The sequence below is a fragment of the Bufo gargarizans genome, chromosome 2, assembly GCF_014858855.1.
Source record: "Bufo gargarizans isolate SCDJY-AF-19 chromosome 2, ASM1485885v1, whole genome shotgun sequence".
Classification (NCBI taxonomy): domain Eukaryota; kingdom Metazoa; phylum Chordata; class Amphibia; order Anura; family Bufonidae; genus Bufo; species Bufo gargarizans.
The window spans coordinates 266166652-266183269 of NC_058081.1; the positions used below are offsets into that span (position 1 = coordinate 266166652).

The 16618-nt window shown below is 44.7% G+C and overlaps 1 protein-coding gene across 1 annotated transcript in view; it reads right to left on the reverse strand.

The window, feature by feature from the left end:
- Positions 1-6514: 6514 nt before the first annotated feature.
- Positions 6515-16618, reverse strand: part of LOC122925578 (hyaluronidase-1-like) — a 34620-nt gene continuing 24516 nt past the window's right edge. The window contains exons 4-5 of the mRNA XM_044276936.1: positions 7301-7390; positions 6515-7209 (exon numbers count right to left, since the gene is read on the reverse strand). Coding sequence (XP_044132871.1) covers positions 6781-7209; positions 7301-7390 — 519 coding nt within the window. The 3' untranslated portion in view covers positions 6515-6780. The remainder of the gene's footprint in view (positions 7210-7300; positions 7391-16618) is intronic.

Below are 16618 nucleotides of genomic sequence, written 5' to 3' on the forward strand. Positions count from 1 at the left end.
AGCTGCAGACAAGAATAGGACATGAAAATTTTGACTAGAACCTTCAGAATCACAGGTGCATATCCATGAAGCAAACATAATTACAAAAAACAACATGGCCGCACACCATTATGCATACAAACAATAGAGCTAATAAATGGGGGTCATTCCAGATAAAAGTGGTACAATACCAACTATAAATGAGTTAAAGGGGTTGTCCAGGTTCAGAGCTGAACCCGGACATACCCTTATTTTCACCCCGTCAGCCCCCCTGAGCCTAGCATCGGAGCATCTCATGCTCCGATGCGCTCCAGTGCCCTGCGCTAGATCACGCAGGGCACGGGCTCTTGTGTTATCAATAACACACTGCCGGGCGGTAACTTCCGCCCAGCAGTGTGTTCGGTGACGTCACCGGCTCTGAGGGGCGGGCTTTAGCTCTGCCCTAGCCGTTTTACTGGCTAGGGCAGAGCCAAATCCCGCCTATCAGTGCCGGTGACGTCACCGGGGTTCCTGTCAGCCCCATGGAGAGCCCGGTACGTCACCGGAACTCAGAAAAATGCCTTTGCCCTGTGCAATTTAGCGCAGGGCAAAGGAGAGCATCGAAGCATGAACTGCTCCGATGCTCATGTGAGGGGGGCTGCCTGGGTGAAAATGGAGGGTTGTCCAGGTTCAGCTCTGAACCTGGACAACCCCTTTAATGGAAGCTCTTAGCGTACATATTTGCTCAAACATGTGTCGGGCCCATCTACCAGGCGTCAAGGTGGATTCCGCAGATGGGTCCCCAACGCCTCTCTTTGGACTTACTTAAGCCTACAATATTCAGGGCAGTGTAGGAATCAGCTACATACGTACTCTGCTCAGAAGTCCCAGGTAGATGGGCGTGTTCAGTCTAAAAGAGGTGCTACCCTCAATATATACTACAAGAAATGCATGACCCCCATTTCTTAGCACTATTGTTTGTATGTATAATGGTGTGCAAACCTTCTTGTTTTTTGTAATTATGTTTGCTTCATGGATATGCACCTGTGATTCTAAAGGTTCGAGTCTAAATTTTCTTATTTTCTTGTAGTATTAATTGAGGGTAGCGCCTCTTTTAGACTGAACACGCCCATCTACCTTGGACTTCTGAGCACACAGAGCACATATTGTGCTCTCCGCTTCACGTCCGGGCCCATAGAGAATGAATGGGTCCGCACCCGTTCCGCAAAATTGCGGCCCCTTTGCGGACATGTGAATGGGGCCTTATACTGGAGAGTAGGTAAGTATGTACTGTAACTTTTGCTAAGCAAGGCCTTCATTTATTAGCAACAGGTTCTGCAGAAAGTAAATATCAATAGTAGTTCTCTGTAATGCAGCTGCTGGTAATACACAATGATAAGGCGCTGGACCTAGAACCTGCGGAAACCAGAAATTTAGTCTAAAGCCTCATTCACAAATCCGTGAGCAGGTGGTTGTGAAGCTGTCCGTGAAGAACCTGTGTTGGGTCCGTGTTTCACTGACATAGAACAGCTGAAAAATAATTTTCAAAGCATCTCTTCTTAATAATGCATGCAACACGGATGGCATCCGTGTTGCATCCGTGATTTTCACGGACCCATAGACAATAATGGACGTGATGGATCCGTGAACGGACAAAATAGAGCATGCATCTGTGCTAAAAACACTGACCCACGGACTGTGCTAAACACTGATGTCTGAATACACACATTAAAATGAATGGGGACGTGTGCTGTCTGTGGAGAACACGTACAGCACGCGTCCGTGAAATACTGACGTTTGAATGAGGCTTAGGCCTCTTGCACACAAACTTTTTTTTTCCGTTTATGCTGCATTTTTTGCATTCCATTCATTTCAATGGGTCCGCAAAAAAAAGGAAGGTACTCCGTATGCCTTCCGTTTCCGTATTTCCGTTCCTCTCAAAGATAGAACGTGTCCTATTATTGTCTGTATAATGGACAAAGATAGTCCTGTTCCGTTCCACAAAAAACGGAATGCACACGGACATAATCCATATTTTTTGCGGATCTGGTTTTTGCGGACCGCGAAATACTGAAAAAGCCATACGGTCGTGTGCAAGAGGCCCTCAATGTGCGATGCACTGTGGGCAAATGTTTGCCACTCCCTCCGAATTTCACCTTCACAAGCACACGGGCATACTTACCAACATTTCTATTAGTAAATTCTGGGCATTTAAGCCACACCCCAAACCCGCCTGGTAATGCCCACTTCTGGGCAAGGGTTGCCCAATTTCTGCCCTTGACAAGACAAATATGCTGGCAAATTTGGGACTGTTGGCAACTATGCATGGGGTGGAGCACGTTGGGCAGTTGCTGTTTCTCCTCGAAGTGTCCAGATAGCGAACATCATCACCATGAGGATCTAATTAGCTCCACTGTGAAGCATATTAGAATATGATGTGCAGATCTCAGCAGGCAGTTTAAAATTTGGTGTAATATTATAAGTATGGTAATACCTTACTGCTCCCACATCACTCCATTTCTGATGTTTCCTGGGTCCACCACTGATCTCTACATCTTGGTCCCTCTCAACCCAGAAATGTGACCACTCAGAGTCAGACAAACACCACTGCCGCTAGTAGTTGGGTGAGCCGATTCTTACATGTTTAGAGGGACCAGGAAGTGGCAAGGCGAGTACGACTTGTTTTATTATTGTACCCTGTCCTAAGACATTTAAAAAAAAAATTATAATAATTGGCCAGACACCCCTTTACTGGCATAATTTGACAGAAACATATGACACCTTTACTCTTGCCCTTGGTGCACAATTATGATTTTAAAGAGCTTGTCCCACACAAAATATTCTACATTTTTCAAACCAGCGCCTAGATCTGAATAATATTGTAATTGTAGATAATTAAAAATATTGTATATCCACTGAGTTATTCAATAAAATGTATCTGTATAGCGCCATCTGCTGATTGTTCTTTTTATTTCTGCTCAGAAACACATGCTCAGTACCACCCTTCAACTTCAATCAGCTGTATCTACTGTTAGAAGCTGTGACAATTACAGGGAAAGAGCTGCAGCATAAATAGACACACTGCCTGAACGGTGATAGTGAGAGATGCAACAGAAAGGACCCCCCCCCCCGACCTGTGATAAGGAGAGAGCAGCAGCAGAAACAATACACTCCTTGAGCTCTGATAGAGAGAACGCAGCCAGAAGAAAGGACACGCCCCCTGAGCTGTGGTAGGGAGAGAGCAGCAGCAGAAACAATACACTCCTTGAGCTGTGATAGGGAGAATGCAGTCAGAAGAAAGGACACACCCCCTGAGCTGTGGTAGGGAGAGAGCAGCAGCAGAAACAATACACTCCTTGAGCTCTGATAGAGAAAACGCAGCCAGAAGAAAGGACACGCCCCCTGAGCTGTGGTAGGGAGAGAGCAGCAGCAGAAACAATACACTCCTTGAGCTGTGATAGGGAGAATGCAGTCAGAAGAAAGGACACGCTCCCCGAGCTGTGGTAGGGAGAGAGCTGACAGGTACAGGGCTGGGTCTAGATTTATTAGAAAGATTGTCATGTGCTATATGATGTCTGATTTTATTTTATTTATTTTTACATAAATCATGGGATATCTCCTTTAATGTTTTGAAATATAAAAACATAACAACAGTATTTTGCAGTTTAACAGAAAATTTTGCTGATAATGTATACACTTCTATAAAAGTATACGGATACAGCTAGCAATGAAGTAGGCCGAGAATTATTAAAGCTTGTGAATACACGTACTAGTAATGTTCTCTGTACAACATAACTCATACCTGTGTTCCTTTGAACATTTAATGAGACCTACAAAGCAGTGTACATTTTCCATTCTAGAAATGTGACTTTTCTTGTGTAACATAATAATTACAGTATATATTGGCTTAGAAAACATGTACATACAAGTACAGAAATATATTGTACTTACTCATACTGCAGTTTTCATAGGTCTGTAAACCCACCATAGCCCCACATTCTGAGCTGTCTGTGGACACTGCTGCTAATTACCTATCTCTGCTGGACACACACACATCTACCTTCGCCTTACCCCCATGTCTCACTGTATGTCTGAAGGTATATAACATAGGTTTTATGCTACACATAATAGGGCGTGTGTTATCCCCGAGTAGCAATGGCTTATCTCCCATGAGAATGAAGGTGCAGGCATTTTGACATAACATGCTCAGCCCTTCTTTCCCCGGACATCTTTCATCAGGGGAAAGTGCGGACATCCCCCATACACACAGGAGGGTTAGCTAGTCCCAGCAAAACAGTAGTTTCAGCCGACAGTCATCTAATGTACTGATATCTTACATGACTTTTTGTCTCCACATGGCTTGAAACGAGTAGGGCAGGGGTCAGCAACCTTCAGTACTTCAGCTGCTGTGAAATGGCAACTCCCACTATCCACACTTGCTGACCTGTTCTTGTAACTCCCATAGAAGTGAATGGAGAATTCTGGGAGTTGCAGTATGAGAACACCTAGCGTTCTTGAAGTTGCTGTTCCCTGACATAGGTTTTTTTTTTTTTTTTTGCAAAAAGACACTGCGTGTTTGTTGAAAGCCAAAAGGTGAAATAATAAAAAAAAAAAAGCATTACAAATGGTGCTTTTTGGTGCATTTTTTGAGTCCTTAGAGTCCATAGAATTCTCTACAAAAAGGAAAAACACCCAACAAACAAAAAACACAATAAAATGGCCGTATTGCAGCCCGCAAACAGCAGGTCCACAATATACGGGCATGGGCCATGTGAGCACCGTATTATGGATGCGGACCCATTCAGTTGAATGGTCTGCATTCCGGAAGATATGGAGCAGATGACCATGGAAGGACTATGGAGCGCTTTCCGTGGCATTTCGGTCCGTGCCTCCAGACTGCAAAAAAATATAACATACTCTATTTTTTTGCAGTGTGGATGGATTGCGGACCCATTCAAGTTGAACGGGTCTGCATCTATCAGCTCAGCTCACGTGCCCCTGCATTGGGGGACCACAATTTTACGTTCACACATTCATGTGTATGAGCCCTTTAGGCAACTTTGAATTTTGAGCTACACATGAGCTTTGTATTTCCACAGGTTACCTACCTACTATAAGTTTTTCGTGATTTTTTGCTTACTAGTATTAAAGAGGACCTTTCACCAGTCCTGACATTACTTGGATGGAGCTGCCAGGAGTAGAATGGAGTGTGCAAAGAGCTCATGTCACTGTGGATGCAGAGGTATACATTTTATAGACCTCAGGTGCTTAGGCACTTATTGTATGTACTTTTTTGCTGAATTGTTCCATGCTTTTATGTGACACTATTGTACAGCCACTACAATGTGAAAACTATTGCTGGGACAGTTTACTTTGTACTTTTACCTTATATTGCAATTACAATTCAAATTTCAAAATTCAGCAGTCATTTTTGGGACTGTTTCTCTAGCATTTTGTCTGCCAAAATGTAAAACTGTTAAATAAAAAATAAAATAAAAAAAGCTCTAGCAGCAGAGCAAATTTTTTATTGTTTTGTTATAGAGATCAGGGGCGGACTGAAAACAAAAAATTAAAAATAAAAAAAGTGTCTCAGTGCTATTTGTAGATCCAAATTGACAGAAGGCAGGGCCAACAGACATCTCTGTTCTATCACTTTCCCTAGATACCACCATTTATAGGTCATCAGTATAAAACACTTAGGCCCCTTTCACACGGGCGAGTTTTCCGTGCGGGTGCGATGCGTGCGGTGAACGCATTGCACCCGCACTGAATCCTGACCCATTCATTTCTATGGGGCTGTGCACACGAGCGGTGATTTTCACGCATCACTTATGCGTTGCGTGAAAATCGCAGCATGCTCCTCTTTGTGCGTTTTTCACGTAACGCAGGCCCTATAGAAATGAATGGGGTTGCGTGAAAATCGCATGCATCCGCAAGCAAGTGCGGATGCGGTGCGATTTTCACGCATGGGTTCTAGGTGACAGTCTATTCACTGTATTATTTTCCCTTATAACATGGTTATAAGGGAAAATAATAGCATTCTGACTACAGAATGCATAGTATAATAGTGCTGGAAGGGTTAAAAATAATAAAAAAAAGTTAACTCACCTTCTCCTCTTGTTCGCGTAGAGGCCGGTCTGTTCTTTAGCTGTGGCTGAAGGACCTTTGATGACGTCAGATCACATGCTCCATCACCATGGTGATGGACCATGTGATTGGAGCATGTGATCTGACATCACCTCAGGTCATTCAGTCCACAGCTAAAGAACAGACCGGCATCTACGCGAACAAGAGGAGAAGGTGAGTTAACTTTTTTATTATTTTTAACCCTTCCAGCCCTATTATACTATGCATTCTGTAGTCAGAATGCTATTATTTTCCCTTATAACCATGTTATAAGGGAAAATAATACAATCTTCAGAACATCAATCCAAAGCCCGAACTTCTGTGAAGAAGTTCGGGTCTGGGTACCAAACATGCGTGATTTTTCTCACGCGAGTGCAAAACGCATGACAATGTTTTGCACTCGCGCGGAAAAATCGCGCATTTTCCCGCAACGCACCCGCCTCTTATCCGGGCAAAAAACATGACGCCCGTGTGAAAGAGGCCTTAGAAAACCCCTTTATAAAAAAAAAAAATAACACTGGTTACTATACTAACTGTGGCTACCTCCGGTTTACCAATATTTGGTATTTTTTCATTGTGGATGATAATTCTCTTTAAGAACGGTTTACTTGCCCCAGTTTCTAGACACACACACACAGTCCTGTAGGATACCATCAGAACATTGCATTTTATGTGAATGTTAGAGCATTCAATAAATTAATTGTAAAAATGGAGGAAAATCATTTGGAGAAGAGCATAGAACAAATAGCTGAAAGAATGGAACAATAAGTCTGATCCAGCATAGGAGATTTCAGTTTTCCAATGTAGATCCTCAAGTTGCGGCAATTCACAAAACGTTCCTGTCCAGCCTTCAAAGCACTGGCACCCAAACTTCTGCTTCATGTAGTGGACATCTTCCTTCCCGTGGTAGCCGCTCACATAATGCCCTTTACCAGACAAATGGGGCTCGATCTTAAAATTCTTTGGATTCAAGTGCAAGTAAGCTGCCGAGTCTTGATGCTTCCTTAGACATCTTCCATTATTGTTACACAAGACTTTGCTGCAAAGCTTAGCAGCCTTAGTGACATTAACTATGTAATGTCCAAGTTTTCCATCAATAAATTTCTTCACTAAATTGCAGCTGTCCTGGAAAACCAAAGAAGATAGCAGATATTGTAAAATTAGAAACTCTCTTTGGTGAATTTTTCAGATTTTGTTTTCGGATTAAAAATCTTACCGGTGTACTGGAATAGTCGCTGCCTCCCCACAGAACAACTCCTGCTGCACCCATTGCAGCACTTTCTCCAATTGTATGCACTAGGTCAATCTAAAATGACCAAAATATGACATTTTAAAAATTACAGATTTTTATTATGATATAAAAGGGGTATTCCCATCTTAGACAATGGGGGCATATTGCTAGGTGGGACCCGCACTTAGGCCTCATGCACACGACAGTATTTTTTCACTGTCCGCAAAACGGGGTCCGTTGGTCCGTGATCCGTGACCGCTTTTTCGTCTGTGGGTGTTCCTTCATTTTTGGAGGATCCACGGACATGAAAAAAAAGTAGTTTTGGTGTCCGCCTGGCCGTGCGGAGCCAAACGGATCCGTCCTGAATTACAATGCAAGTCAATGTGGACGGATCAGTTTGACGTTGACACAATATGGTGCAATTGCGAACGGATCCGTCCCCATTGACTTTTAATGTAAAGTCAGGAGTCCCTTTATACCATCGGATCAGAGTTTTCTCCAATCCGATGGTATATTTTAACTTGAAGCATCCCCATCACCATGGGAACGCCTCTATGTAAGAATATACTGTCGGATATGAGTTACATCGTGAAAACTCATATCCGACAGTATATTCTAACACAGAGGCGTTCCCATGGTGATGGGGACGCTTCTAGTTAGAATATACTACAAACTGTGTACATGACTGCCCCCCCCCCCCCCCCATCATTGGTGGCAGCGGAGTAGAAGCATCATACTTACCTGGCTGCTGGCTGCTGCGATCTCTGTGTCTGGCCGGGAGCTCCTCCTACTGGTAAGTGACAGGTCTGTGCGGCGCATTGCTGTCACTTACCAGTAGGAGGAGCTCCCGGCCGGACGCAGACATCGCAGCAGCCAGCAGGCAAGTATGATGCTTCTACTATTGCTAAGGCTAAGTAACCATGGCAACCAGGACTGCAGTAGCGTCCTCGTTGCCATGGTTACCGATCGGAGCCCCAGCGATTAAACTGGGACTCCGATCGGAACTCCGCTGCCACCAATGATCTGGGGGGGGGGGGCACACACTGCCACCAATGTATTAAAACAATAGAGGGAGGAAGGGGGGGCGCACACTGCCACCAATGTTAATGCAATAGAGGGAGGGAGGGGGGGGCCGCACACTGTGCCACCAATGCTATTATTACAATAGAGGGAGGGAGGCGCACACTGTGCCACCAATGTTATTAATACAATAGAGGGAGGGAGGTGGGGCGCACTGGCCACCAATGAAATTTAAACTGGGGAGGGAGGGGGGTCTGCCCCCTGCTGCCTGGCAGCCCCGGATCTCTTACAGGGGGCCGTGATATGCACAATTAACCCCTTCAGGTGCAGCACCTGAGGGGTTAATTGTATGGATCACGGCCCCCTGTAAGAGATCTGGTGCTGCCAGGCAGCAGGGGGCAGTCATGTACACAGTTCGTTGTATATTCTAACTAGAAGTGTCCCCATCACCATGGGAACGCCTCTGTTAGAATATACTGTCGGATCTGAGTTTTCACAAAGTGAAAACTCAGCTCTGAAAAAGCCTTTATGCAGACGGATCTGCGGATCCGTCTGTATGAAAGTAACCTACGGCCACGGATCACGGACATGGATGCCAATCTTGTGTGCATCCGTGTTCTTTCACGGACCCATTGACTTGAATGGGTCCGTGAACCGTTGTCCGTCAAAAAAATAGGACAGGTCCTATTTTTTTGACGGACAGGATACACGGATCACGGTCTCGGCTGCAAAACGGTCCATTTTCCGAGTTTTCCACGGACCCATTGAAAGATAATGGGTCCGCGAAGAAAAACGGGAAACGGCACAACGGCCACGGATGCACACAACGGTCGTGTGCATGAGGCCTTATATCGAGAACAGAGTGGGGAGCGCTGTGGCTGGAGGACCCTAGATTTCCTGGGGTCCCAGCGGTGAGACCCGCACCTATAAAACAATGGTGGCATATCCTTGCAATATGTCCCCATTGTCTGAGATGAGAAAACCCCTTTAAGGACTGAGTCAATGAAATATGTGCACATTGTAATGCATATGTTACTGTATATAAATGTATAACAGAACAGTAGCAAATTGGCTGCTGAGGAGGTTATGTTTCCAGTTTCATTTATTCTAATCTAGAAGAGAAATCATTTAAAAGGGATCCTGTCACCATGAAAATGCAGTATAATCTGCAGGCAGCTTGTTATAGAGCGGAGGAGCTGAGCAGATTAATATATCGTTTTATGGGAAAAGATTTGTTATAACTTTTTAACTTATTTAAATTCCTGCTCCTTGGTCCTTAAAATCATGGAGGTGGCCCTATCAGTGACTGACAGCCATCTCTGTATGCAGAGTCATAGAGGGAAGGCTGTCAATCACTGATAGGACCGTCTCCTTGACTTTAACCCCTTAAGGACCAGCGCCGTACATGTTGTAAGGGATCGCCTCTTATTCGGGGGTCATTCTCACAATGATCTTCATCGACCACAGGGTTAGGGGCCAAACATTGCTTTTATTTGGCACCTCAGCAAAACCAAAATAAACAATACAAATAAAACACCTGCCCAACTGGGCTCTAACTAAACATGAGGACTCCCTACCTCACTGAAAGCCCCGTTCACACACGGGAGGAACATGCAGCTTTTCCCAGCCTAACAATCCAGCACTTCCAGGCCGTAACAAAGTCCAGTACCTTTTGGGGGATTGTGGCCCAGAAGTCCTCCTGACTCTGGCCTAGCAATCGTCGATTCCAAGACCTCGCAAAGTCCACCAAGGTTCAGGCTAACACCTAGCCCCGTGGCCCCTCAGCCAGCTCAGCTGAGCCCACTTGTACAGAGCCTTCCCAGGCCTCTGCTGCACAAGACACTCCAGAGTGAGACCCACCCAAGATCCAGTAGCAGGATTAAATAGGATCCCCGGACATGCCTCAAGTCCCGGACTGGAACCTGGGGAAACACCTCAATGTTCACATTGCCACAATGTACAGCGGGCTGATCAGATGGGTGCAAGAGCTGCCCGCGGCACGTGCCGAATGCGGGGTGGCCATCGGGTCCCCACGCTGCTGTGACGGGGACCCGATGCCTTTCTTAGGCCGAATGCACACGGCCGTTGTTCACGGCCGTGAGCGGTCCGTGGAACCGCGGCCTGGAATCCTGCTGAGAGCAGGAGCGCACGGCGTCATGGGTTGCTATGACGCCGTGCGCTCCCTGCTGCCGCCGCAATACAGTAATACACTGGTATGATCTATACCAGTGTATTACTGTATTGCGGCGGCAGCAGGGAGCGCACGGCGTCATAGCAACCCATGACGCCGTGCGCTCCTGCTCTCAGCAGGAATCCAGGCCGCGGTTCCACGGACCGCTCACGGCCGTGAACAACGGCCGTGTGCATTCGGCCTTAGGCATAGTGTCTGCCTTCCGTGAAAGCCTGTGAGATCTAGTCCCCTGGATCTCACAGGAAGCAGGCTGTAAGTGTATTACAGTGTGTAATACACTTACAGCCAATGCATCACAATACAGACCCCCAAAAGTTGAAGTCCCAGAGTTGGATAAAAAAAAAAAAAAGTGTGAAAAAAAAACATTAGGTATCGCCGCGTCCGTATCGACTGGCTCTATAAAAATATCACATGAACAAACCCATCAGATGAACACCGTAAAAAAACAAAAATACTAAAATTTGGGCTAAAAAAAACAACAACATTTTTTGTCATGTTACATCACTAAAAGTGTAACACCAAGCGATCAAAAAGTTATATGCCACATGGATGCGATGAGTTGAATGCATTGCACCCGCACTGAATCCCGACCCATTCATTTCTATGGGGCTGTTCACATGAGCGGTGATTTTCACGCATCATTTATGCGTTGCGTGAAAATCGCAGCATGCTCTATTTTGTGCGTTTTTCACGTAACGCAGGCCCCATAGAAATGAATGGGGTTGTGTGAAAATCGCAAGCATCTGCAAGCAAGTGCGGATGCGGTGCAATTTTCACGCACGGTTGCTAGGAGACGATCGGGATGGAGACCAGATCATTATTATTTCCCCTTATAACATGGTTATAAGGGAAAATAATAGCATTCTGAATACAGAATAAAACATCACCATGGTAAAAGATCATGTGATGACCGGAGTGACCACAGGTCCTGTTCCTCCACACAGCTAAGATCAAGACAGAAGGAGATGCCGGCTTCGTGATCAAGTGGACTAAGGAGAGTTAAATTATTATTTTTGTAACCCTTCCAGCACTATTATACTAAGCATTCAGAATGCTATTATTTTCCCTTATAACCATGTTATAAGGGAAAATAATACAATCTACAGAACACTGATCCCAAGCCCGAACTTCTTTGAAGAAGTTTGGGTACCAAACATGCGCGATTTTTCTCACGCGAGTGCAAAACGCATTAATGTTTTGTACTCGCGCGTGTTCCCGCAACGCACCCGCACATTTTCCCGCAACGCCCGTGTGAAAGAAGCCATATGCACCCTAAAATAGTATCAAACAGTCATCTTATACAAAAAAAAAAAAGAGCCCCTACATAAGACAGTCACCAAAAAAAAAAAAAAGCTTTCAGAATATGGAGACACAAAAAAAATCTATTTAAAAAAATGCTTTATTATCTAAAACTGAAACAACCAAAAAAGTAGTCCTATTTGGTATTGTTGCGTCCGTAACAACCTGCTCTATAAAAATAGCACATGATCTAACCTGTCAGATGAACATTGAAAATAACAAAAAATAAAAAACGATGCCAAAACAGCTATTTTTTGGGTTACCTTGCCTCACAAAAGTTGTAATATAGAGCAACCAAAAATCATATGTACCCTAAAATAGTACCAACAATACTGCCACCTTATTCTGTAGTTTCTAAAATGGTCTTTTTTTTTGGGGGGGGGGGGGGGTTCTACTCTAGGGGTGCATCAGGGGTCTTCAAATGTGCTGCGACATGGCAACTTAAAATTATCCCAGTGAAATCTGCACTCCAAAAACCATATGGCATTCCTGTCCTTCTGCGCCCTGCCGTGTGCCTGTACAGCAGTTTAACCACCTCCGGACCGCCTAACGCAGATGTGCGGTCCGGAGGTGGCAGCCCTGCGCTCAACGACGCATATACGCGTCATCTCGCGAGGGCCGGGATTTCCTGTGAACGCAAGGTAAGCGAGTGGATCTCCAGCCTGCCAGCGGCGATCGCTCGCTGGCAGGCTGGAGATCCGAATTTTTTAACCCCTAACAGGTATATTAGACGCTGTTTTCATAACCGCGTCTAATATACCTCCTACCTGGTCCTCTGGTGGTCCCTTTTGTTAGGATCGACCACCAGAGGACTCAGGTAGGTCAGTACAGTCGCACCAAACACCACACTACACTACACTACACTACACTACACCCCCCCCCCCCCCGTCACTTATTAACCCCTTATAAACCCCTGATCACCCATGATCACCCCATATAAACTCCCTGATCACCCCCCTGTCATTGATCACCGCCCTGTCAGGCTCCGTTCAGACGTCCGTATGATTTTTACGGATCCACGGATACATGGATCGGATCCGCAAAAAGCATACGGACGTCTGAACGGAGCCTTACAGGGGGGTGATCAATGACAGGCGGGTGATCACCCATATACACTCCCTGATCACCCCCCTGTCATTGATAACCCCCCTGTAAGGCTCCATTCAGACGTCCGCATGCGTTTTGTGGATCCGATCCATGTATCCATGGATCCGTAAAAAATCATGCGAATGTCTGAATGGAGCCTTACAGGGGGGGGTGATCATTGACAGGGGGGTGATCACCCTGATCACCCCCTGTCATTGATAACCCCCCTGTAAGGCTCCATTCAGACGTCCGCATGTGTTTTGCGGATCCGATCCATGGATCCGTAAAAATTATACGGACGTCTGAATGGAGCCTTACAGGGGGGTGATCAATGACAGGGGGGTGATCAGGGAGTCTATATGGGTGATCACCCCCCTGTCATTGATCACCCCCCCTGTCATTGATCACCCCCCCCTGGTAAGGCTCCATTCAGACATTTTTTTGGGCACAAGTTAGCGGAAATTTTTTGTTTGTTTTTGTTTTTGTTTTTTCTTACAAAGTCTCATATTCTACTAACTTGTGTCAAAAAATAAAATCTCACATGGACGCACCATACCCCTCACGGAATCCAAATGCGTAAACATTTTTAGACATTTATATTCCAGACTTCTTCTCACGCTTTAGGGCCCCTAAAAAGCCAGGGCAGTATAAATACCCCACATGTGACCCCATTTCGGAAAGAAGACACCCCAAGGTATTCCGTGAGGGGCATATTGAGTCCATGAAAGATTGAAATTTTTGTCCTAAGTTAGCGGACAAATATCCGCTAACTTATGCAAAAAAAAAAAAATTCTAGGAACTCGCCATGCCCCTCATTGAATACCTTGGCGTGTCTTCTTTCCAAAGTGGGGTCACATGTGGGGTATTTATACTGCCCTGGCATTTTAGAGGGGCCCTAAAGCGTGAGAAGAAGTCTGGGATCCAAATGTCTAAAAATGCCCTCCTAAAAGGAATTTGGGCCCCTTTGCGCATCTAGGCTGCAAAAAAGTGTCACACATGTGGTATCGCCGTACTCAGGAGAAGTTGGGGAATGTGTTTTGGGGTGTCATTTTACATATACCCATGCTGGGTGAGAAAAATATCTTGGTCAAATGCCAACTTTGTATAAAAAAATGGGAAAAGTTGTCTTTTGCCAAGATATTTCTCTCATCCAGCATGGGTATATGTAAAATGACACCCCAAAACACATTCCCCAACTTCTCCTGAGTACGGCGATACCAGATGTGTGACACTTTTTTGATGCCAAGGTGGGCAAAGGGGCACATATTCCAAAGTGCACCTTTTGGATTTCACCGGTCATTTTTTTTTACAGATTTTGATTGCAAAGTACTTCTCACACATTTGGGCCCCTAAATTGCCAGGGCAGTATAACTACGCCACAAGTGACCCCATTTTGGAAAGAAGACACCCCAAGGTATTCCGTGAGGGGCACGGCGAGTTCCTAGAATTTTTTTTTTTTTGTCACAAGTTAGCGGAAAATGATGATTTTTCTTTTTTTTTCTTTTTTCCTTACAAAGTCTCATATTCCGCTAACTTGCGACAAAAAATAAAAAATTCTAGGAACTCGCCATGCCCCTCACGGAATACCTTGGGGTGTCTTCTTTCCAAAATGGGGTCACTTGTGGCGTAGTTATACTGCCCTGGCAATTTAGGGGCCCAAATGTGTGAGAAGAACTTTGCAATCAAAATGTGTAAAAAATGACCGGTGAAATCCAAAAGGTGCACTTTGGAATATGTGCCCCTTTGCCCACCTTGGCAGCAAAAAAGTGTGACACATCTGGTATCGCCGTACTCAGGAGAAGTTGGGGAATGTGTTTTGGGGTGTCATTTTACATATACCCATGCTGGGTGAGAGAAATATCTTGGCAAAAGACAACTTTTCCCATTTTTTTTTATACAAAGTTGGCATTTGACCAAGATATTTCTCTCACCCAGCATGGGTATATGTAAAATGACACCCCAAAACACATTCCCCAACTTCTCCTGAGTACGGCGATACCAGATGTGTCACACTTTTTTGCTGCCAAGGTGGGCAAAGGGGCGCATATTCCAAAGTGCACCTTTTGGATTTCACCGGTCATTTTTTACACATTTTGATTGCAAAGTTCTTCTCACACATTTGGGCCCCTAAATTGCCAGGGCAGTATAACTACCCCACAAGTGACCCCATTTTGGAAAGAAGACACCCCAAGGTATTCCGTGAGGGGCATGGCAAGTTCCTAGAATTTTTTATTTTTTGTCGCAAGTTAGTGGAATATGAGACTTTGTAAGAAAAAATAAAAAAAAAGAAAAATCATCATTTTCCGCTAACTTGTGACAAAAAATAAAAAGTTCTATGAACTCACTATGCCCATCAGCGAATACCTTAGGGTGTCTACTTTCCGAAATGGGGTCATTTGTGGGGTTTTTCTACTGTTTGGGCATTGTAGAACCTCAGGAATCATGACAGGTGCTCAGAAAGTCAGAGCTGTTTCAAAAAGCGGAAATTCAAATTTTTGTACCATAGTTTGTAAATGCTATAACTTTTACCCAAACCATTTTTTTTTTGCCCAAACATTTTTTTTTTATCAAAGACATGTAGAACAATAAATTTGGCTAAAAATTTATATATGGATGTCGTTTTTTTTGCAAAATTTTACAGCTGAAAGTGAAAAATGTCATTTTTTTGCAAAAAAATCGTTACATTTTGATTAATAACAAAAAAAGTAAAAATGTCAGCAGCAATAAAATACCACCAAATGAAAGCTCTATTAGTGAGAAGAAAAGGAGGTAAAATTCATTTGGGTGGTAAGTTGCATGACCGAGCGATAAACGGTGAAAGGAGTGTAGTGCCGAAGTGTAAAAAGTGCTCTGGTCATGAAGGGGGTTTCACCTAGCGGGGCTGAAGTGGTTAGGACCACATATGGGGTGTTTCTGTAAACTAAAGAATCAGGGCCATAAATATAGAGTTTTGTTTGGCTGTTAACCTTTAGCGGAAAAAAAATGGAAAATCTGCCAAAAAGTTAAATTCTGAAATTGTATCTACATTTTCCTTCCTCCATTCTTGTGGAACCTCTAAAGGGTTAACAAAGTTTGTGAAATCAGTTTTAAATATCTTGAGGGGTGTAGTTTCTAAAATGGGGCCAAATTTCAAGATTTGCTTCTAAACTTCTAAGGCTACTTTCACACTTGCGTTCGGGGCTCCGCTTGGGAGTTCCGTTTGAAGGCTCTCACAAGCGGCCCCGAATGCATCCGTACTGCCCTAATGCATTCTGAGTGGATGCAGATCCGCTCAGAATGCCTCAGTCTGGCACCGTTTGGCCTCCGCTCAGCAGGCGGACACCCGAACGCTGCTTGCAGCGTTCGGGTGTCCGCATGGCCGTGCGGAGCCAAACGGATCCGTCCCGACTTACAGTGTAAGTCAATGGGGATGGATCCGTTTGAAGTTGACACAATATGGCTCAATTTCAAATGGATCCGTCCCCGATTGACTTTCAATGCAAACTCTGGACCAATCCATCTGACTAACTTTCACACTTAGAATTTTTTCTGAAATATAATGCAGACGGATCCGTTCTGAACGGATCCCATCGTCTGCATTATAGGAGCAGATCCGTCTGTGCAGACACCAGACGGATCCGCTCCGAATGCAAGTGTGAAAGTAGCCTAAGCCTTCTAACATCTTAAAAAAGAGAAAATGTCATTTACAAAATGATCCAAACATGAAG